At 39.5% G+C, this 21,963-nt stretch overlaps 1 protein-coding gene across 1 annotated transcript in view; it reads right to left on the bottom strand.

Moving 5' to 3' along the window:
• NUMB (numb homolog (Drosophila)) overlaps positions 1–21,142 on the bottom strand; it is a gene marked incomplete at its 5' end in the record, with an annotated part of 23,055 nt that extends 1,913 nt beyond the window's left edge. The window contains 8 exons of the mRNA XM_009705591.1: positions 854–997; positions 1,833–1,982; positions 3,791–4,093; positions 6,306–6,507; positions 8,005–8,145; positions 10,032–10,106; positions 15,764–15,796; positions 21,068–21,142. Coding sequence (XP_009703893.1) covers positions 854–997; positions 1,833–1,982; positions 3,791–4,093; positions 6,306–6,507; positions 8,005–8,145; positions 10,032–10,106; positions 15,764–15,796; positions 21,068–21,142 — 1,123 coding nt within the window. The remainder of the gene's footprint in view (positions 1–853; positions 998–1,832; positions 1,983–3,790; positions 4,094–6,305; positions 6,508–8,004; positions 8,146–10,031; positions 10,107–15,763; positions 15,797–21,067) is intronic.
• Between the last annotated feature and the right edge of the window lie 821 nt (positions 21,143–21,963).

Below are 21,963 nucleotides of genomic sequence, written 5' to 3'. Positions count from 1 at the left end.
TCTTTCCCTCCCATAAGGCCTTGCCAGGTTTCCAACGTGATGAGAAAAGCAACCAGGAATGCTAGAGATGGCTCTGCAATTCATGTGTTATTTGGTGTTTTGGAGAAGTGGAAAACCATTACCGCTCAGTAGTCTTCAGTCAGCCTGATCCAGTTAAACACCAGCTAAAGTTTACTGTTGTTTTTACAGTGGGAACTGTTGGAGGCAGAGCTTAGGGCCTCCCTCTTATAAGGGAAGACTTACTGAAAAATGAGTCTGGTACTCTTACAAGGCTGAGTAGAACCTACTATTTCACTAGCAGAGTTTCGCTTTTCAAGTTGAGCTTACACCAGGAAATGACATCAGTTTGTAGCCTTCCAGCCTGTCCAGATGGCCACCCTGTCCACACGGGTGACCACCCTTTAAAGTACCACCTTACGTTGTATGTAACTACAGACAAGGACTGGAGGGACTGCCTAAACTTATTAAACAGAAGAAATGAACATCTAAAGCCTTTAAGCAACCAACTTAATCTCTCCTTACATATGTTAGTGGAAAGAATGCACAAAAATTATGTTGGGTACATAGAGATTCTTTCCCCTTCATCCCCAAGCACACACTATTTCATTACTTCCTTTTTAAGCACTGAATTTTCTAAAATGCTGCTAAAATAAGAATCAGTCCAGCTTATAGACCCAGAACCAGTGAGTTCATCGCTTCCCTCCATCCACTTGTGCAAAAGGCTACTACTTCCAGCTTTTGTTACTGTTCCTTCCCCTTGCCATTAAGTGGCATTGACAGTTGTCTCGAGGGCTCAATTATGCTTTTGATCCAAGTTCTCATAGCAATGCACCACATCTACTTCCAATCTTACCAGCAACCACGGCTGCAGCTCCAGTATTAGCAGCAGGAGCATGAGCCCAAGGATTGGTTTCACGAACTGGCATAGCTGTGGACACTACAGCAGCTTGGGATGGTTTAGCAGCAAGCACACAGAAGGCAGAGGCAGTGCCATTAACTAAAATGGGAGCAGACAACATCAGTGCAATTAATTCATGCAGGGCATGCACGTGACTGGAATATTAGTGGGCCATGTCATACCTATCAACATACAACAATTTTTAGACACTTCCACATGACAGCAGTTTGTGTAAATTAGCCAAATTGGACTGACAGTTGATAAAGCTGGTAAATTCCACTTCACCAAGCCAATGCTTGTTAACAGAGTTGTGTATTTGATGAGACCGTGAGTTCTGATGACCAACTGAAGTTAAATTTGTTGTTTTTACAGACAAGAGATATGGCTCACCATAAGTTACTGTATGGTTAATTTTAAAGTCAAAAGAAGAACAGATTGTAGATGCAAAGTAACAATAACTACATCTAACAAGAGGAGGCTTGTTTTTTCACACAAGTTGTATAAAAGCGTATCAGTGAAATGAAGATTAGAGGCTGCTATGAGTTCTATAGTTGGCATCTCTCCACAACTTATCTAAGTTTGTGTGAAGAACAGTAATCATGTGGTGGCACAAAATCTCTTCCCTTGTGGGATCTGGTTCCTGTGACACACGGTAAGGTTTTTGCAGTTCAGGAGGCAGAATGTCAAAATAGTTGTTATCTCAAAGCCAGTCCCTTTTACAGGTAACTATCATGTGGTAGGTGCATGAACTTTTTGTTAAAAACAAACACACAGAAAAACTAAACAGATGAGATGAATAAAGCAGGACACATTCCTGCAAGATACTGATAACTGGATTTGCACAAGAAACTAAGACCATGTGTTACTGGAAAGCAACATTATGTGCGTTCAAGCCTCAATCAGCATGAGCACAGCACACAAAGAGATCACAAACCTTGAAAGGCAGGAGACTGCGGTGCGACTACTGTCACTGGTTTTGTCATGGGGGCCGAAGAGAAAGGATCTTCTGATGGTGTGCTGAAAGCGCTGGTGATCTGAGAGCACAGGGCACTGATGCTGTCCGTTTCCCCTTCTACCTCAGGGACTAAAATGTAAACAAAATTCATTAAATTGGACCTTTTAAGGATAGAGAAACAATCTACAAATACCAGTGTGAAACTGAAATACAATTAGGTCCCTTATGTCCTAGATGTTCCTGCTACTGATTTGCATGACAGCTTTTTTTAAAATTAGAGTTGAAGACCTGACCTGAAATAGAATACCACATTAACGTATTTTGCGACTACATCAGGAGTGTAAGGAGATCGCTGTTCCAGATTTAAAGTCGGGTATTACTGCTTCTCTGTGTTAATGCAAGAGGATGTTCATTTCAGAAAGTAAAAGGGTTTTCTATAGCTTTAGTAGAGATCTAAATCTTTCAGTATTACAACTGCTAAACATATCAAGGATTTTGCACTAAGATTTGGCACGCTGTGAAATGAAATCTTATGATAGATTTAAGTGTTCCAGCAACATACTTCCATAGTAACTTGATGGAGTTTAAGCATGCTGACAGCAATGCACAGTGGCACGTTATGTCTAGAGTTAGAATGTTGATTGCTCCAGTGCAGCAGTAGCTGAAATCTCTAGCTCCTGCAGTAGAATTATGAAAAGCACAAGCTGAGTGCTCAAATAAAATGGACACTCAGTTTTAAACCAAGTATCAGCATAATGTGGATAAAGTAACATCTGGAGTAAAACTGCTGACTTACCAGATGTTCTCATTATTACTAATTGCACTGCTTTTCAAAAGTACTGATCATCAGTCCTTCATTGCACAGAACTGACATAAGCAAGCATAATTAAGCACAAATAGTATAAAAAAACCCATTAGATGTCTGGACACAACATGCACCATATCTAAAACTCCAGGGGAGGCATGCCCAGAAATTGATTGGAGGGATATTCCAGTACAGCGCATGTGGTGTGACAGTAAGCAGCACTGGCAGCAGCAGACATGGGAACATGCACCAGAAATGTTCTGAATCATGAAAAACTCAGATTGTAGTGTGCTCAGTGAGTATCACTAGTGAGCAGTGCACTATTACTGTAAAACTGATAAACTCAGTGTCCTAAAGCATAGATCACCAAATGAGGATTATAAGAGAAGTCAGACTAGGTATTTTTTTTGGTTTTGCCTTTGCCACAGTAATTTCTACTTTAAAGCTTAGAACGCTGAAACTAGCTCTGTTGCCAAGCAAGAGTACAGCTGGCCTGCAGGATAACCTAGCTAAGGGCATTCTAGGATATTATGCACGGTACTGAGTACCCCAGGTGTTCATGTTGGGATGACTCTAGAAAACCCCACCACCACCATGTGCAAACTGTACCATGTATTACTGATACAGCCAGCTGTACCACCTAAACAGTCAAGTTTTTTTTTAATGCAAGGTGAAAAGCCATTTCCTTGCCCTCAAAAAGAAGAATTCAGACAGGCAGAAGGACAGCCTGTAGAAAAGCATCACATGATCCCATGACAAGTGGTTAAGGCCTTGAAGGGATTTGTCTCAAGATGCCCTGGCATTAGGTGGAAGAACTGGTTCAGTGACTCAGGGGGAAGAGCCAGCACCTACTAATTCACCAACACCCATTCCTGGAGCACTTCAAGCTGTGCTCCATATTTCAGACAGTGATTAGAACTGTTTGTCTTCTGCATGTGAATACTGCGTTTAAATTCTTGCGTATTCCCAAAGCAGAATTTTTCTGATGTGGTGATGCTTGTTCATGAGAAATGATCCACGTGAGGCAGGAAGGATTTACTAGAAAAGAAGGAGGTGTTATTTGAAGCCACAGAGAAGGAAAAGAGGAAGAAACAGTTTAAGGTAATGTTTCACTGGAACCATTTGGTTTTACCTGAGTTTTTCATGGGGAAATCTGTCTTCCTTTGCACTGTTGAAGGCAGCTCATTTATTCGCAAAGACAACTGGCGTTTAAAAGGAGACATCTTTTGGCTAAGGGCGGGGAAGCCCCTGAAAGACCCTTGCCTGGCAAGCTGTTCTATAGGGGCATGCCTCCGTGGAATAGCGTGGGGATTGCTCATTTCTTTATCCAGAGAGGCAGCAACTTCAGCAGTAGGAGAGGTTGGTGAGCCAGAAGAAGGGGCAGTATTGTTTGGTGCAGCACCTGGTGCTACTGTTTTCACTTCTGTTTCAACTGCTGGAGGAAACAGGGCGAAGTTAGAAGAGTAAAGCAAAGTACTGTTCAACTGCCTGCCCCTAACTCCCATTTGCTTGGAAAAGAGAAATTGCAGGAATTTGCGTAACTAGTAGTCTCCCACGTGAGTTTTTCATACCACAGCAGAAAAAAAATCATTTCTATATACGTTGTCTTCACCATGTCAGTTTACATGCATCCAGTCTCCAAAGCAAAGCTTACTAAGGCTAGCCACTTCATAGAAATTATGACCTTATATATGTATTCTTTCTAGCTGTTCCTGAGACCCCAGCTCTAGAAATACTTTTACAATTAAGACACAGAAGCATATTGCATGTTTGAGACCTTTACTTTCCCTCACACAGAACTATGCCCAAAATATTACTACAAACTCTATTAAGCGACTTAGTGTGGGGCACAGCTCAGCAGCAGCATGGAACAGAACCCAGCTCTAGGCCCTTCTTTGAAAGCCACCCTCCTCGCCCTGCAGAATCGGCGGCAGTAGCCAAACACTGCACAAGCTTCAGCAGGCCAAAGGCAGCAGCGCCACTGAGCAAGTAAGGCTGCAGTCAGTGCTCAGGCTGCAGCTCCCCAGCTCCTCCAGAAAATACATTATTACAGATAGATGGAAGCGTGCTGCAAGGCAGATCCAGCCTCCGAGCTGACAGGCCTTGCTAACACCAGGCACCTTTACAGTGAGTTCCTGTGTCACTTTAACTGAATTTAGCCATAATGTTACCACCCAATCACTAGTTAGTTGCGCTGGAAGCTCCTCCAACTTAAAGTCTGCTTCATCTTGCAGAGTTTTGCAATAGCAACACAATGCTTCTTTCTGTCAGCCAGGCCTAATGGTAGAACTGTAGGATTAAGCCTAGTTTAAATCATGGCACTTACGATTAGAATAGCAATGGGGATTTTTCCATCTCTAGGAAAACTCTCAAGTGAATTGTCTTTGAGGGCAATAAACACAGCTCATCAACACAGCAGAAGGGGAAATCTCACTGGTGTGAACTCCTATTTTACCTATATTGCCTTCCAAATGTTTTAGGAAAAACAATTACTTTTTTTTGCTGACACATCAACAGGATAACTACAAGTCTGGTAAAGCGAGGAGGCACACTAGAGATTTCTGAGGAGCTGGAATGGTAGGAGGAACTAATTATGTTGTCTTGCAAGCTTCAGTACCCATGAGTTGCAGCTGCTCGTTCAAGTGAAACTTTTCTAATCAGTCTTTCTTGGAAAGGATTTCACACACCTTCATTGAGTCAAGACTTTGACTCATGCCCTCAAGTAACAAAGGCCTTGTGTTTAAGCTTCATTTAGCACATTCTAAAACTAACGTATGGGAACAAGCAGATGGAAGATGAAAACGAAGATTAAAGTTTTGCAATCGAGTGGCAGCACAAAACTTGCTGTGGAACCCTCAGAAACAAAAGTTAAATTCCACTGTAAAGAGAGCTATGAACAGTATTTATAAATACTTATTTTTTTTTGTTAGCTGTAGAACTCCACTACTTGTGGTAACACTTGGTAAGAAGTTCTATTACCACTGGAATTTCTGAACACTTTAAATGGCATTTTAAACAGCTAAGAAGTAAAAACAAACTCCTCTCAAACCAGTCAGTTACTACTTTTGAATGTAATTAACAGTGCAACAGTTGTGTTTTATGGGGAGGGGCTGGTTGTTTTGGTTTAGATTTTTTTAGAAAGCACACTGTGATTGATCCATTCTTCCCTCATGCAATATAACTCTACACATACACTTTGTAACCTGCCTTAAAAATAAAAATACATTATTTTCTAAGAAAAGTGTGTATAATTTTCTGTTCATTTACCATAAGCTTTGGACTACAAAAAGGATTACTTTGTGTCTGGTAAACTTGTTACACTTTTATAACATATTTTTAATAAGGCCTTTCAGTATGGTACCTACAGAGTGTTCTCTGCCATAAAGCAGGCTGACAGACCAAAGCAGGAGCAGCTTTCACACATGCAGACACTTTTACTTTTTCTAGAGGAGATGTGGGGAAAATGCGCTACGAGTGAATCTGGGAGCATTTCTCATGCGAGGCGACGAGCGTCTGGGAATACGATTTGTACATAATAAGGTTTAAAAGAGGGAACGCTGCAAGGACATTAAGCCTCAATCCTTGCACAGGCTCCCAGTTCACCTCGGTGCTGGTTCTGCTCGCTATGGATAAGTTGCAGCCCGTACCTTTAGCATCCGGCGTCTGTCTCATAATTTCCTCTCTCTCTGCTTGTTCAGTAGCTGTAGTGACCCTGAATGACCCCTCTCTAGTGAATGTGGTTCTGCTGGCATCAAAGGTGGCAGTCACTCCACACTCCTTCTCTCGCTTCTGCTTTCGCTCCAGGCATGCTGCAAACGCACAGCCCACGGCATGACTCAACCTTTCCCCCTGTACAAGACAACATTACATCATACGGTAACTAGAACAAAAATATACATGTGGTTCAAGCACTGTGAAGTGATAACCTGCCTGTACAAGATCTAATTAAGGCATTAAAGAGAACTACTGTAATTGGCCACCTTTTGTATGGCTCTAAAATTAAACCTGGTATACAAAGACTCCCAACTACTAATGCACAAGCAGTGTTCAAGAAGGCCACCCAGAAATGAAAGAGATTGTCAGATAATCCATTTAGTTCAACTGCTACTAAGATGGTAGTACGATAACGTGCCTGCACTGCTCCCTTGCCTCTGGATACATTTGTGCACAAAGAAACTCTTGTGAAGCCATCTTAAGCAGGTGCAAGTCCTGAAGGACAGGTAAGTAAGTGCTCTTCTCAGATAAAGTTTAGAGAGGGCTCAGGGAGACACTACCCTTGTGTGCAAGCATGAAAGTTAAAAGTACAACGGTGACTACTTACACCTCTTAACGGCCCTGACCAAATGCACAAGTTAGTATTAAGAGTGCCTTCTGAAAAGCACGTCCCTTATTAACCAGTGAGGTCAAAAGGATCCAACTGCAATAAGAAAAGGAAATTCAAGTCGGAGGAAGTCCAGCGATGCAGCTGATACAGCGGCCACAGCAGAGTCAGAGGCACTATTACTGCCCGTAGCTCAACTCATCTATTATAATCAGTAAGTGAATTGACCTGTTATTCAGAGGAAAACAGAAAAGCTCCAGCTGTAACATAAGTTTAACTGGGAATTTCTAACTTCATTGTTTCTCTTTAAAGAAAAATGATAAATTGTCAAGTAGAATTGCTCCGAACATGCAGCTATGTGGAGTTCCCGCAATGAATTTGCATGAGGTTTCAAGCGCTTTGTATATCATCGGCGGGATTCAACAAAAAGCTGAAAGAGGAAAAGGCCAGATCAGGGAGTTAACTTACTTAGGTCTACACAGCAAGAGATCGATAGAGGTAACTTACTTTCAAACCTTCTACTGGAAAAATTTCTATCACTTAGAAGCAAACAGGATGCCAATTTAATTCAGTTTAGCTCCATCCCTTAATATTCAGATGTCTTTCCACTCAAGATAACATTCGCCTACAAGAGGCTGCACTCATAACCAGTCTGTATTTACTCACTATGATTTTATTCTGGAAAAACTGTCATTGCTGTTTCAGTTTTTGGTTGTATACATTTTCAGATGAGAATATCTTCTGTTTATTTTTAGAAGAGTAGTTCCCTTCTGCTAGAGACATCTGAGGCTGACTCTATTCCTTTTATAAACATGCTGGGCACCATTTCTCTCCACAAGGCAACGCCACAGAGGGATGGCAAATAAATTCAGATATAAAGAATTAGAACTAAAATAATTTTCAAGGACTAAGTAATATTTTAGCTGAAGTCAAAACATATTGCAATATTCTAGGTAGTTAAATTTTCCGAGCAAAACTTCCAGCTAGAAGCTGGAAGAGTTGGACGCACACCATATTAAACTTACCGTGTCCTTTACCGCCATAAAGCAGTGGCATATCCAGCGTCTCGTTGTGCCATCTCGACAGATGTACGAGAATGCCCGGTCAAAGTTCCTGTCTGGTGCGCAGAAAGAAACCTTCTCTATTGTCTGATCAACTATAAGATCCTAGAGGGAAAAAATCCGCCCCCCCCCCAATAAAAGCAATGTGAGGAAATATGGAGAAACACTTGAACAAGTCATTTTCAGTATTCACTGCAAGAAGATGAGTTATATTAAAAAGAGGATAACCTGATGTGGCTATAATTATCTGTCAATGAATTCACCATTCAGAATCTATTCCCACTACGAAACAAAAAGGGCAGATGACATTTTCCACCAGCCACCTTTAGTAGAAGCGTGTCAAGGCACCACTTCAGGGACCCAAACAATTCCTAAGGTCTCTCCTCTAGACTATGGAGCTCACATTGTTGTTTTATTTTATTTTTACAGCAGCTCTGGTAGTCTTGCAATCAAAATATCTTTACTGTGGTTAAAACACAACGCTGAAACTTACAGGAGAGGTCTGCAAGTGTGAGAAGGTCTAGCAGCTGCTACACAAAAAGCAAAAGCTGATCTGCAATTAGCTAAGCAGGGATGCAATGGAAAAGCACCAGCAGCACTGGTAGCATCAAATGCCCCATATTTGTTCCCACAGATTGGTGAGAGAAGTGTTTCTAAAAAGGAGATAGTATAGTTTAAGAACTATGCCATCTTCATTAAATTTTTTTTCCATATTTTTTTCAAAATTGTTTCTTTTGGTTGGTGGTTCATACTTGGCCCCTGTGCTGATGTATTCAACCACCAGGAGGCAACAGTAGATTCTCTTTTTAGGTCCTACACTTCTAATTACCTCCAGGGTCTGCACAACTTATTAAAATTCAATTTTAAAATATTAGATATATACAGTAAAAATAATACATGTAGTATTATTATTTTTAAATGAGACAATCAGCAGACTGAATTCACCTACCTCAGTATGTTTGTATTACAAACTGAATTCCTAAGAGATAGTAACTTCAGTGCTGCTGAAGCACACCGTAACAGCAGCCCTGGAGAAGCCTAGCCACATAGCAGGTATTTGACAGGCAGTCATACTGCAGAGGAATATGAATTATCTCTACCTGCTTCTCAGTGTTAGCTTGCAGAAATCATCTTTTAGGTTGACAAAGTAAGGGTTAAATGACATTAATATAAAAACAAATTCATTTCAGACTAACGAGACTAAAAACTGTTCCAATAGCCATGCCATCTTTTAAAATACTAGCATGCTTATAGAGGCAAGCCTAAAGCACTTATTTCTAATTGCCTATATCTAGATAAAATCAAGAATCGTTTGCTATTACTTGCACACCGGCATCTCAGTGGTATATACTGTGCTATTTCACAATAAAAAAAAATTGTAAAACAATCTAGAAGGATGCCAAGAATACATTAGTCTTCCACTTCAGACCAACAGCTTAGATATTAGAATTAGAAATTATTGAATTTGATACTCAGTTACTGTTTAGCTTGAGTCTGAAGGCACAACCCCTCTATTTCATTTACTCTCTTCACTGCATTTTTGGAAGCTAGCTCTTGTTCATTCAGACCCATTCCAGGATTTGGAGGCACTGAAAGTTATATTGATTAACAGGAGTTTGCTCATGTGTTACTACTGCAGCCTTCTGCAGTGGTGTAGAACAAAATCAAGGGACTCTCCAAATTCAGTATCAACAGAACTTATCAGAAAAACCATTATTGTTCTGGTAAATGCAACAAAAAATATTCCAAGCTTGTGCTACCCACCACATTTTATGAGATGTGTCTTGAGAGTAGTGTGGAGTTAACTGGGAAAAAAAAATTAGCAGGCATACTTATGTTTGCAAAGCAAGAAATGATTAAACTAATTATACACTTCAATCTTTCTTTCAAATACCAACATTTGCATTAACATAAACATTGGTGTCCATTTAAAGGTATAGCACATACGTTATTATAGAGAGATTTAAAACTTTTGTCCAGCGAAATCTAACCTTTGTTTTCTCATCTACAACTCTGAGTCCATCCGCTGAAACCCACAGGACTGCTTTAACGGCTTTCTTCCCAGACTTTCAAATACAAGAAAAAAAAAGGAAAGAAAAAAAACAGTTTTATGCCAACAGCATCAGACTGCCACCCACTTCCCCTTTCCAAGAACCGTAACATTAAGTGCAGATGAAGTCCACGGTCAGTAGGGTGCCCAAAGCCAGATACTCAATCCAAGTTGCAAAACATTCAGAGAACCAAGCCAAAGCCAGTATTTCAGAAACAGCACATCGTGGGGATGGGGAGAGGGCACAGGACAGGTGGAGGCAAAAATAAGGTGTACATCCACTGACAGGAAAGAATTCAAGACTGACCAAGTGGGTGAAGAATTCCACTAAAGAGTCAGAAGACACTAATTCATAAGGAGTTACACCACAGGTAGCTTCTTTAGCACAAGTTTAAACATAGGAAAATTCTTACCTGATATTTCCACCAGCCCTACCCTCTGCCCCAATAGTCGCATGGCAGACTCAAGGCACCACCTTAAACCAGTGTTAAAAGCACCCAAAAATCATCAATTACTGTGTTATGAGCTTAATGCTAAGATCAATCATCCAAACATGTTTTTCTAATTTATTAAGAGCTAAATGTCGCATCTTGGAAGAGAGGTAGAAAAATATCGTTTCTTAACCATTTGGTGTGTATCTTGAAAAAGCAATGGTGTGTGGCAGGCTGATGCAGCGGAGGAGCGGTCTGGCTTTTCTCCAAGATCTGACTGTGGGAACTCTGAGCTGCCGCAAGCTGAGTGTAAGTAAAAGTGGGAAACACAGGAAGGCTTCAGGAGCCATTTCTTTCTACAGATTCTTTCTAGACTGTTTACTTTTTAAGGCAAAGTTACAGAAAACAGTATAAACACTTGACACAATATTCTTCTGAAACTAATTCCTTGAACAGAAAATAGGTACAAGATGTGAACATAGTTTTACTGGTTGTTACAGAGAACGACTACTAGGAAAAATAATTTTTTTTTCTTTTTTTAATGGGTTACTTTAATTCACAAGGCCCATACTTTAAGCCAGCTAATAAAATATTCTCCCCATAATGTTTTTTGAAGCACTGGGTTTACATAGTTTGTGGCTGCTAATGGCACGCACCCCAGACCAATGCAGGGAGTGGAGAGAGCAACAACAAAAAAAAGATGAAGGGGTATCAGCTAGCGGCTTCATGCAAGAATTACAATTAATTTTTTCTGTGGTGTTTTTGTTTGTTTTTTTTTTTTAATAGTTCATTGCAGATGTATATAACGTATACTCATACAGCAAGTAATGGAGCAAGGACATATTCTGGCATAAGCTACCACACGTTCCAAGTCTGCAACACCAATTTTAACACTGTAAGGATGAAATATCTTGGGAGTGAAAAGTCTCCTGTTATATCACATTAGTTTCATTCTCAGAGAAAGCAGCAAGTGCGAAGAAAACGGGCCTGGCAGGACTTCTGTTTGTTTTTGGGGAGGAACTATCTGTCCCAATTTCGGAAGCAGCAATGACACCCTGAGCATTTTCAAAAAGCTTGGTGAGAACAGAGAATGGCACTGACTTGCACGGAAGAGTGATTAAAAGAGAAAAGAGAGAAAATAAGCACAGCATGAAAGCAAGCTACGGAGAAGTGCTTGCAGAAGCAACTTTCTAAATGTCCATCCAGCCTGTTGGATACCCCAGAGAAGGTTTAAACTAAAACTGTCAGATTCTGGAATGCCTACTGGAAAGACTATAATTTACAAAGGAAGATGCACTTAAAATTTACCATCACACGTGTTAAAAAAAATACTGCAGCATTTAAAACTCACCTCTAATTTTTGGTCTTAAAAGGCAGTAAATACTAATACTCACAAAATAGAGTCTCTATTTCCAATGCTCAGCTAGCTGCCATAGCCTAAAAGTCTCTATTAATCCAAAAAACAAATGGGTCATAGAGGTCTGTCTCCTTGAACTGTTTTTAAAAGGAGTACCAGTTTCTTACAAGCTGTTAGTGGTCTTAAAATCTTTATTTTAAGCAAATAGAAACAATCAAGAGAAGACAATGCCTGCAGGTAACTGTTTGGTTTATATTACCGTCATTAGAAACAGAGATACATGTCTTTCCCCAGCAAACAATAAAAACCCTGTTTCCGCAGAAATAGTGAACAGTTCCTGAAGTTTGTATTAGAGTCAAGTTTAACTGAGCTGGGTACTTCATAAAGTAGTACTGGTCTTCAGCAGAGCTACTCCTCATCTGCTATTTTACCAAAGGAGGATTTAGAAATAGCTAAGATGTGGAACTTCACGTTTCTCAGAATAAAATGAAAAGGCTAAAGGGCTAAGTTCTCCTCTCCCCCTGGAAACATAAGGTTCCTCATACAAGATAACCAAACATGAGTTTGCTATGCTAAGAGAAAAACAAAACACACTTTTATCTCACAGTTCCCTCTTCTAGATTTGTGGTGGGTGCAGCACTCAGAAGGGGTAAGTCCTTACAGTCTGTATCCCAAACCCACAGCTACTACTGTTGGGCAACATATGATTTTCCCATTTACTGAATCCTCAGTTTATCTGTGCCCACAAGTGATGTACAAAGGAATATACTTCTCCAAATCAGTTTATATTGGATATACAAATCAAAGTGCTACTCCATTATGGGTGGGACACTGCCAAGTAAATCACGATTACAAAGTAGATATCCTGGCAGATGCTGGACAAAGACCAGACCGGATGCAAGACCCTGCGTGGGAAGTGAACTCCAATGCAGGATCGCAGTCTGTGTCATAAACACTGAAAGGCACAAGTGACTCCAAAAGTATTTAAAGCAAATGGCTAATATCCACTGGAACAGTGTGGTCTTAAATGTTGCTACCAAGGGACTCATCTAGACATCCGTATCACTAGCTTCTCTTCATATTCAAGAGCTTTTGGACGCCAGAGCTGCTGGAGGAGAGCCACGTGTGGCACCGACTCCAAGGACCCTGACTTGTCAGTGCTGAGTCAGCCCCGATAGAAACCTTGCAGCTCAGCACTTCTTAGGAGGTCAATCATCTGCTCCAATACGACATTCCTTATCTGGACTAATTTCAGAGTCCTTAGAGGTCTCCAGGAGGGAGGGCGAGGTACTCGTCCTAACAGACACCAAAGCCCAGAGACAAAGCAGGCCCACTGTGGGCTGGGCATGAGGGAAACCCCTCCAACAAGCTGGCAATGCCCTAGAGAGGGACATTCACACACACAAAAAAAAGAGAAAATGAAAATCGAGTGGATTAAATCCAAAATGCACGTTTCCTAATCAACAGTGCTGGTCATGACAATTTAACTAACAATATCACTGTTAGAAGTGATAGGAATGGGGAGATAAGTAGCAGTTACATCGTAAGGTGGAAAATAAAGTTTTAAGGATGCCAGAGCAGAATTAAAGTTGCCCAATAATGCATTTTTAAAATAGTTCTAAATTGTTTCTCATCTGTCTATTTTATTCTGTCCTGGGACTTACAAACAGCTGTAAGATGTATCTGGAGTCTGAGGTATACATAAAGAAAATTCATTTCAGACTCTGTATAAAACATTGTGTGATGAGAAATATATGCACTCAGTGGAAGCAAAACATGAGAAAGGCTCACTGAATCTGTACTACTGTTCACCACAACAGGAAAGCTTTAGTTTTAAAATATGAAGAGCTGCCTAAAAAAGACAGTTGATTTGGTTATGTTGCATATGCTACACAAAATAAAACCGCAGAATCCTAACCTGGAGCTATCAACAGACATCTCATTTTTATTTAAAGGTGAAAAGAAAGTATTTTCAATACTAAACACTTGAACATTTCCGGACACAGTTCTATCAGATTTACCCTTTAGAGGGAGAAAAACATGGACAGGGAAAGCAGCAAACCTGTCTAGACTGACTTTTGGAAAGCTGCTACCATGTTTTAAGCAGCTCTGCAGTCTGGAATATTATATTAATCCCAATGCAAGGCATCTATGGAGAAATTACAGATGAGACAGCCAAAAAGATATTACAGTTATTAGTATTTCTCAATTATTAATAAGAGAACAGCTGTCCCTTTTCTTGCAGTTTTCTCCTAGATTTGGGCTACTGCTGTAGGCCAAAGCTGTAATAAAGGCACTGCCACACTGATGCTCTGGGGATATCTAAACACTATGGATTTAAGTGGTTTCAGGGCTCGTTAATGAAACTTCACAGGCTGAAGTAGAAGTAGGTCCCTCTGGCAAAATATTGTAAGAAAAAACAAAGCAAATCTACAAGGCTGTGGTAAATTACTGGACTTCATAAAAAACCCAACTAAGATGTAATGGGGAAGCTGGCATATTTAATAGATAAAAAAAAATCTTTGACTTCTTTTTAATTAAGTGCTATGCAAATATCTGTCCTTTTACACATTTGCTTTCTTATGTACTCTAACATAAGACAATACCAACAAGCAGAAAGAAAACTAACATATCTGAGCCGGGGGGGGGCTGTTTGTTTGTTTTAAACAAATTATAATTGGTATTCAGCTTTTTCAGTTGTAAAGCAAAGGGCATGTTTTGACTCCAGTCTTTGTAGATTCCAGCTCTTAAATTTCATTTGCACATAGGAATGATCTGATTCATCTGACTGATCTCTCTCTCCTCTCCCCGCCCAAAAAAAGAATAGAGCCTCTTATTCCACCATCACTACACTTTAGATGTGTAAAACCTGATTTAGGGAAACAGCTGTCCCTGTGTGACATGCTTCACTATCTGAGTGAAAGGAGAAAAAGGGGCAGCTGAAAAAACCTTACTTACTCCCCAAGCAAAGCCAAACCAAATTTGTGACCAGAGAATAATCTGCTTTAAAAGACTTATGTACATATGGAAGTTACAAGCCTCTTAGTTTCTATCTAAGCCAAGATTCATTTTATAACAAGATACTTCAGAAGCCGTATCTTAGATTAACTCCATATGAAAACTAAATTAAGATGCTTTACAGGAATTGTAAACACAGAGGCAGGGAACAGATGAGAGGTACGAGAGAGAGCGCGAGCGTGCTCTTTCAGAGGTCTACACGCACTGCCTTGTTAGCAGGAATAAAACCACCCAGCTGTCAGTACAGCACATTCTTAATAAGGACAAAGAGTTGCTTCCCTTTGGGTCTAAGGCACTGTCCTCAAGAAAATAAGAGCAATGATAGAAACAGTAAATTTTTCAGTTATACAGTTGAGTTGCAATTAGAAAAACAGTAGGTAAATGCCTGGTCTCATCTTCATATACCTTTGAATGAGGACTGTGCTGAAAAAAGAAAAGCCTTAAGAGATGGTACGCGTAGGCACCCTGCTTTCTCCAACGCTAAGATCTGAGGGCCAACTCATGGTGCCAGGCAGCCGATCCTGAAGCACTTACAAGGCACAGACCCCAACTGCTCTGTAGGTATTTGCCCAGGTGATGTAGGCTGGCACAAGTTTAAGGGTTTAAAAGGAAAAGTCACATTTTTTTCAGGAAGACCAAATCACTTCAGAACACTGGATTTCCGATACAGTCCATACAGATTTAAGTTTCTCTCTCTCGGGTTGCTTTTTTAACCATATTCTTTGTTTGATCAACACATTTCCAAGTCTGCCTTAGAAGCAAACATTCTGAAATGAATTAGGGGACTCAACACCCTGATTTTATGGCAGTGCTATACCAGGGATGTAACTCCTTATAGTGCAAGCACAAACGAGTCATTAAACTTACTTTTCCAAAGAAGCCTTTGAAGAACTTCCTTTCCTGGAGGAACAGGGGGGACAAGTCGAGCGCTATTACTGTAGGTAGCTAAAATGTCCCAGGGTTTCAAACCAACAAGCACACACAAGAATAGGGTTTGGAGGGAAAGGAAGGGCTTTTTAGAGTTATCCATGAGAAGGTGCGACAGGCAAATGTGAAAATAATCCCATGAAAATGCAGATCAAAGGGCACGCACACAATTCTAATAAGCTACTGCCCTGAAATTGGTGGAAAGAAGAGAACCTCAGCCCCAATTTCATGCAAAGTGGTTACTTTATTTTCACTCTCCCTTGTTTAGTCCCTTTTAGTTAGGTTATAAACCAAACTTGGCAGCAGACATGGCGGTTAAACAATTAAAATACTGTACGGCCTCTTGTGAAATGCAAAGTTCTAACTCCAGAATTACAGTCAAGTTTGCTCTGTATTGATCGCTCTTTCCCAAAGCAAATGCTTTGTAAGCTGGAGAAGCATGTATGGCTGGTACAAAGCAGGGTTAAATACTGCTTCATTTTATTCCATATATTTGTTGCATTGGTTTACATGCTACTCTTACACTTCGTATCTTATGCAGTGTTCTCTGAACAGCGAGGAATTTCATCTTACCTTGTGGTACAACTAAACCACAAATGAGATCACTTCCTCTTTCACTCTCCCTAAAGCCTTCCAAGGCTTTATACAGTATTTATACAAATATTAGACATTCGTTCTACAACTCTAAACTGATAGGCTGAACAAGACCCCTTTAAACTCAGCTCAGACAAGGACAGAGTTAGGTAAGCGTGAAGATACCGAGAGCTGGACTACAACTTCCTAAATTTCTTCAGCCTGGAAGCGATTATATCGATTGCTCAATTCACACTAAGAAAAAGGTAGCACACAATTTTAAGCATTTTGCATGCAGTTTAATTTACTGGCTTTATTTTGTTACCAGACTGTGAAAAGAAAACTGCAAAATCTGAACTGATGTCCTGAGAGAACACTTCACCAGGTTTGGTGCTCTGCAAGCACAGCCACATGCTGCTCCACGTTTGAGGGATGCTGACATGAAGCATACTGCTGTTCCTGCTATCTTTCCAAATTGTTTCACTCCTAAGAAAGCTACAGTATAGTAGTAACGGGGAAGAGGTGGAGAATTGCAGATGAGCCAGAGAGCGTCCTTCTGACAGCCCCTGACCCCAAATTAACACCGTTTAACTCCAACCTGTTGATTGCTGATAACAATACAGTATTAAAAATATTATTAGAAATATCCTGAGGCAGTGTCTCGAGAATTGATTGATAAACAAGGTTATATTTAAAACAAAGCTATGGTTCTGACACAGGCCAACAAAAGCCAGGAAACACAAAGTTAAGGAGAGAGTGTCAATCTCGACTTTGCATTTCCTGCCTTACGTTGCCGTGTGCCCCTCTGCCTGACATCCTTCACTGAGCATCTGTAACATATTTATGCCAAATCAGACATTGTATAAAGAACACCTTTAAGTTCAGTCAGCTGCAAAGTTTAACCATTTTTAGAGGCAGGAACGGTTATGTATTTGGACAGGATATGCTGAACACTAGGAGGGGAACTAATGGATTAATCACAGTGTTGTGTACATAATGAGAAGGGGTTGGATGCTGCTGCCAAGTTGAGCAATGACTATTGCATTACACTAAATAACAGCTTTTTAAAGATAGCAAAAGCTAAAGAGATTCACTAGTAGCTATCTCATTTTTAGGTGATGGTTAATTTCGCTCTCAGCAAAATGCTTGTTAAACGACATTATTTTTTTTAAATAAACTAGACAAGGTTAATGGAAAAGGCATCATGCAAAATGGGTTTTAAACAACACTAAGTTAATGTAGTTTAGAGATAACTAATGCATGTTTTAAAATATTAAATTATGTCTCTTTACCTGCTAAAACAAGAACATATATTAAAACAAACGCATCATTTAAAACAAAAAGTGGCAAGTTAGAAACCAATACTATACACTAAAGCTGATTTAAAAATCAAAACATGACATGAGAGAGTATACTTTTCTTTATATGATGTTCCCGTACCCAAGTCAAACACACTTACAGGGCCCTTACAAAGTTATTTTCCAGTTTGCGCTAAATATTTTAAATTCAGTGAAATGGTTCTGAAGAAACCATTTAGAGCTTAGTGTCCAAACACAAGGATCCTACCAGATACACCATGTATACGCAGTTAGTAATATATCCCTACTAAGGGAAAACTGTAAGCTACATTAGTAATACAAACCCATGTTAATAACAGACTGATAGCTGAATACATGGGTTTCTGATCCATTAATGAGACTGCAGTGCCATTTCAGACAAAAAATAGGGACATAACTCAAGTTTGTTTTCATTATAAATGATATTATAAACTGTACATTATAGTATGTTGGTGTGCAATTTCAGAGCTATAAAACTGCAACAAGAGCATACAGTATGGATGACGGATTCTCCAGCTAAAAGTGGCTTCTTTTACTCAGTTGTCAATTAAACAATGCCTGAATAAAATGCTCACCCATCATCTGGTTTCAACTTCTGCAAGAGGCAATGCTCAAAATCAATTATGCCACATCAAACGCACAGGTAGTGAAAAAAGGTTATTTCCCACAATAAAGAGACAGAAATACTTGTTTGCATCTTTTCTTTCAAAAAGCAAAGCACAAATTAAGCTATTCCTAACACCAAGATCAACACTGTTCTATATCCTTCTTGACAAATCCCATAAAGTGTTTTAAAATCCATTAGTCAACCCTAAAAAAGAACAGATTTCAGTTCCCCAAATGAATTGCCAACTGTCGGAGGGCAAGAATTAAGAGGAAAAAAAAATATATCTATTAAAATAAGTAAAGACAGGCAGAACTTAATTTTTAGAAGCTACAAGTATTTCAACAATTCTAATTTTTATTGACTGCATTTATAAAACCTACACATTACCTTCACAGAAAACAATTAACGATTAAAATAGGCCACATACATTTTTATATAGTTTAACCATATGAAAAGTGAAGTCGAATTTCCCTTAAGCTAGTCTTTCAGTTTGAGCACTACAGCTCAAACTTGTAATTCTTTCAAGACCAAGAGAAAGCCCACCAAAATAACCAAGTACTATGAAAGCAAGAAACTACCAAAAGAACAAACTGTTTTCTTAACACATTCCTCACATGCTGAAACATCATCCAGTGGTTTGGCTTTTGCTAATTAAGAGAGTATATTGTACAGAAAAGAGCTTTCAGTAATAGTAGAGTCCTAAAGAAATGCCCTCAGTTTAAAACCTACACGCTGGGGGTGGGGGGCAGGGGTTGAATTGCAGTGAGCAGCTCCAAATGAACCTTGGATCTGATGGAGTCTAGCAACTAAAGAGCACAAAGTCCTTTCAGTAATCTGAATCTTCCTCTTGGGGCCCAATAAGAATTTCACCTCTGCTTCTCAATTTCCAACACTGACAAAGACGACAAGGCAAACAGCAATCATAAGAGATGTGCGCTTGTGTCCAATTTATATATAGACATCAAAAACTTCAAACAGCAGAGGAAATCAAAATTATCTGAAGAAAACTGTTGAATTTACAGGAACAGGTAAATTGATGCCATCCACAATTTGAAATAATGACATAGCACAGAACAGGGAAATGAAATTATTTCCTTCCAGAGAATGCACTGTAAAAGTTAGATATCCACATCTGACATTTGACTCAATAGTTCAGGTGATCAAGAATCACAATCCTGGAATTATCCAGATTCCAGAAGAAACTGGACGCTATGCTTTTACTGTGTCTCATTATTTATAAGCTTTGCTACACTTAACTGGCTTGTGGGCTTAAAATTTATATAACAAACTAGAGAACTACTTCACAGCATAGCTCCCCAGGGAAGAGAATGAGAGAAGTTGTATAAAGTAGATAGCACACCAAATAACACTGCAGTAACAGAAAGTATTCTGATAGAACAAAAACCATAACGGGACAAAACCGGATGCAATTCATTATGTGGTCATTACTTGCACTTTTAGCTACATAAACTAAATCTATTGAGTAAAGAAACTAATTTATATTTTGTGTGGCCCTTTTTAATAAAAAAAAAAATCAATCACCAATCACTGTTGGACTGAATGGGAACAGATGGGACACGGCTTTGACAGGCAGCTATACATTAGCTGAGAGAGAAAAGAATGAAAAGACTTGATTTTCATCAGACCACTAAAGCAATTCAGAAACTTCACAGCACACCAGAAGGCAGAAAAAGATAACCTATAATCCTCTGTTGTGTGCTAGGAAGAAGGGCAGAACAGGTTTGGTTGGAAGTCATTTGAAATCTCACATTTGGTGAGAAAAAAAAAGTGATGTCCAACAGCAGATATCTTAAGTTAGCAAAGGTGCAGAAGAAGCATTCGATGGACTTTCAGTAGTTTTCTTGAGCTGCAAGTATACAAGAGTTCCACTAAAGGCATCACTGAAGAATGTATGTGGCTAAGGCACAATAAGAGAAGTGATGAAAAGGATTGCAGTTCTCTATCTCCATTCAAACTTCAAATTTTAATGTCCTTTCTCCTTCTGTTCTCTTCAATGCTGTTTTAGCCTCAGTTCCTTGATAGACTGATCACTGCCCTTCTGGAGCTTGCTATTTCCGCAGAATTCTGTGATATTACTACTGCAGGAAAGAGATGACAAGACCTCTTCAAATGAGCCACAGAAATACAAAGAGCTTTGAACGAGTGCCATTTATAGGAGCAAACGTTCACAGAAGCCAAACTAAGAGCAGCCCACTTCATGACATATCAGAATTAGGCAGCCTTCAGGCTACTTTGAGCAGATGCAAGCCAGATTATTTCATGCATGACTACAATGCTGCAGTGCATTAGAAAAAAGCAGCCTAAATCAAGTAATATTTTGTATAATGGTGAATTAAGTCACTATTAAAGTGGCAGGCAACAGAGGGGGAGAGAGAGGGAGAGGAAAGAGAGAGAGGGAGAAAGAACTGTTAAAAAACAATGGTTGAAGTCCCCGGTGGGTACCAACTTAGTCTGAAAAGTCACAGAGGATTTTTACATGTTTTGCAAAAGACTTTCTGCAAGTAGAAAGAATAGTTGTAACTCTCTCCCTCTCATCATCAGATTATCACGTCCCCCTAACCGCAGCAGTGCTCTCAAACCGGCCAACTGTTCTCCTAACATGGGTCAAAAGTTCAGTCTTTAGCTGGGGCACTGCTCCTGATCAGACCTTTTCCAGTAACGCTCACAGCCCCAAAGCCAACTTTTTCACGAAACAAGTATACATACAGATTTCAGTCTCTTCACAGCATCTTCACAGATATGCATTCCTCTGGATTCATCCACTTCAACATGTCCCAAGTACTGCAGGAAAGAGAGTAGGGGGAGAAAAGCTTATTAGTAGCTCCTTAAGCTCCCTGGGTTTAAAAATCCCATCTCTGAATTCACCTCGGTACAGCTGAGATGATAGATATTAACAGCACTTCGCTAGCCTTCTTTTAAGACCTGTATTTGGAGGTTTGACTTCGTATTTATATGGGGCACCAGCATCAGTAGAAAAGAGTAATACATCTAGAAATTTTGAGGGAAAGACACTTTCCTTACTTGGGGGAAAAAATTAAATTGAAAAGTAGAACTATTTTCCTGCTTACTCAGCATGAGCTTTAGTCACTTTTTTTTACTAGCATATCATGAAAACCTTAAGTCAAATACAGAGATGACTGAATAAATTATTTTTGAATAATGATAAATATATTTAGTATCAAAAACTGGACGACATAAGATAACAAAATATATTTGAATGTTCATGTACAAATACAAGACATTTCACCTTTGCAAACAGAAAACATCCTTCTTTTTTCCCCCCTCCCTTCCTTTAAAATTGTAAATCAAAATTTATCTTAATTAGAACACTAGGCTCTTACGTGGACACTGAAATACTCATTCTCACAAAAAGTTTTTTAAAATATTGGTCTTCTGTATATTCATCTTATCAAGCACTACTTAAAAAATGCAAAACAACAATGAAAATGCAAGTTTCAAAGCTTTTGAATTAATAACCCAGAATAATATTAGTTTATAGAGAAACCAATTTCAAGAAATACACTGGAGTGTAGTACTCAGGGTACTGTGGCTAGTTCTATTTTACATTCTGGGGGGGAAAAAAACCTCCAAGTTTTCCAATT

The sequence above is a fragment of the Cariama cristata genome, unplaced genomic scaffold (genome assembly GCF_000690535.1).
Source record: "Cariama cristata isolate BGI_N322 unplaced genomic scaffold, ASM69053v1 scaffold7938, whole genome shotgun sequence".
Taxonomy (NCBI): domain Eukaryota; kingdom Metazoa; phylum Chordata; class Aves; order Cariamiformes; family Cariamidae; genus Cariama; species Cariama cristata.
The sequence above is the reverse complement of the archived record's forward strand: the minus strand, read 5'-3'. Positions and strand labels throughout refer to the sequence as shown.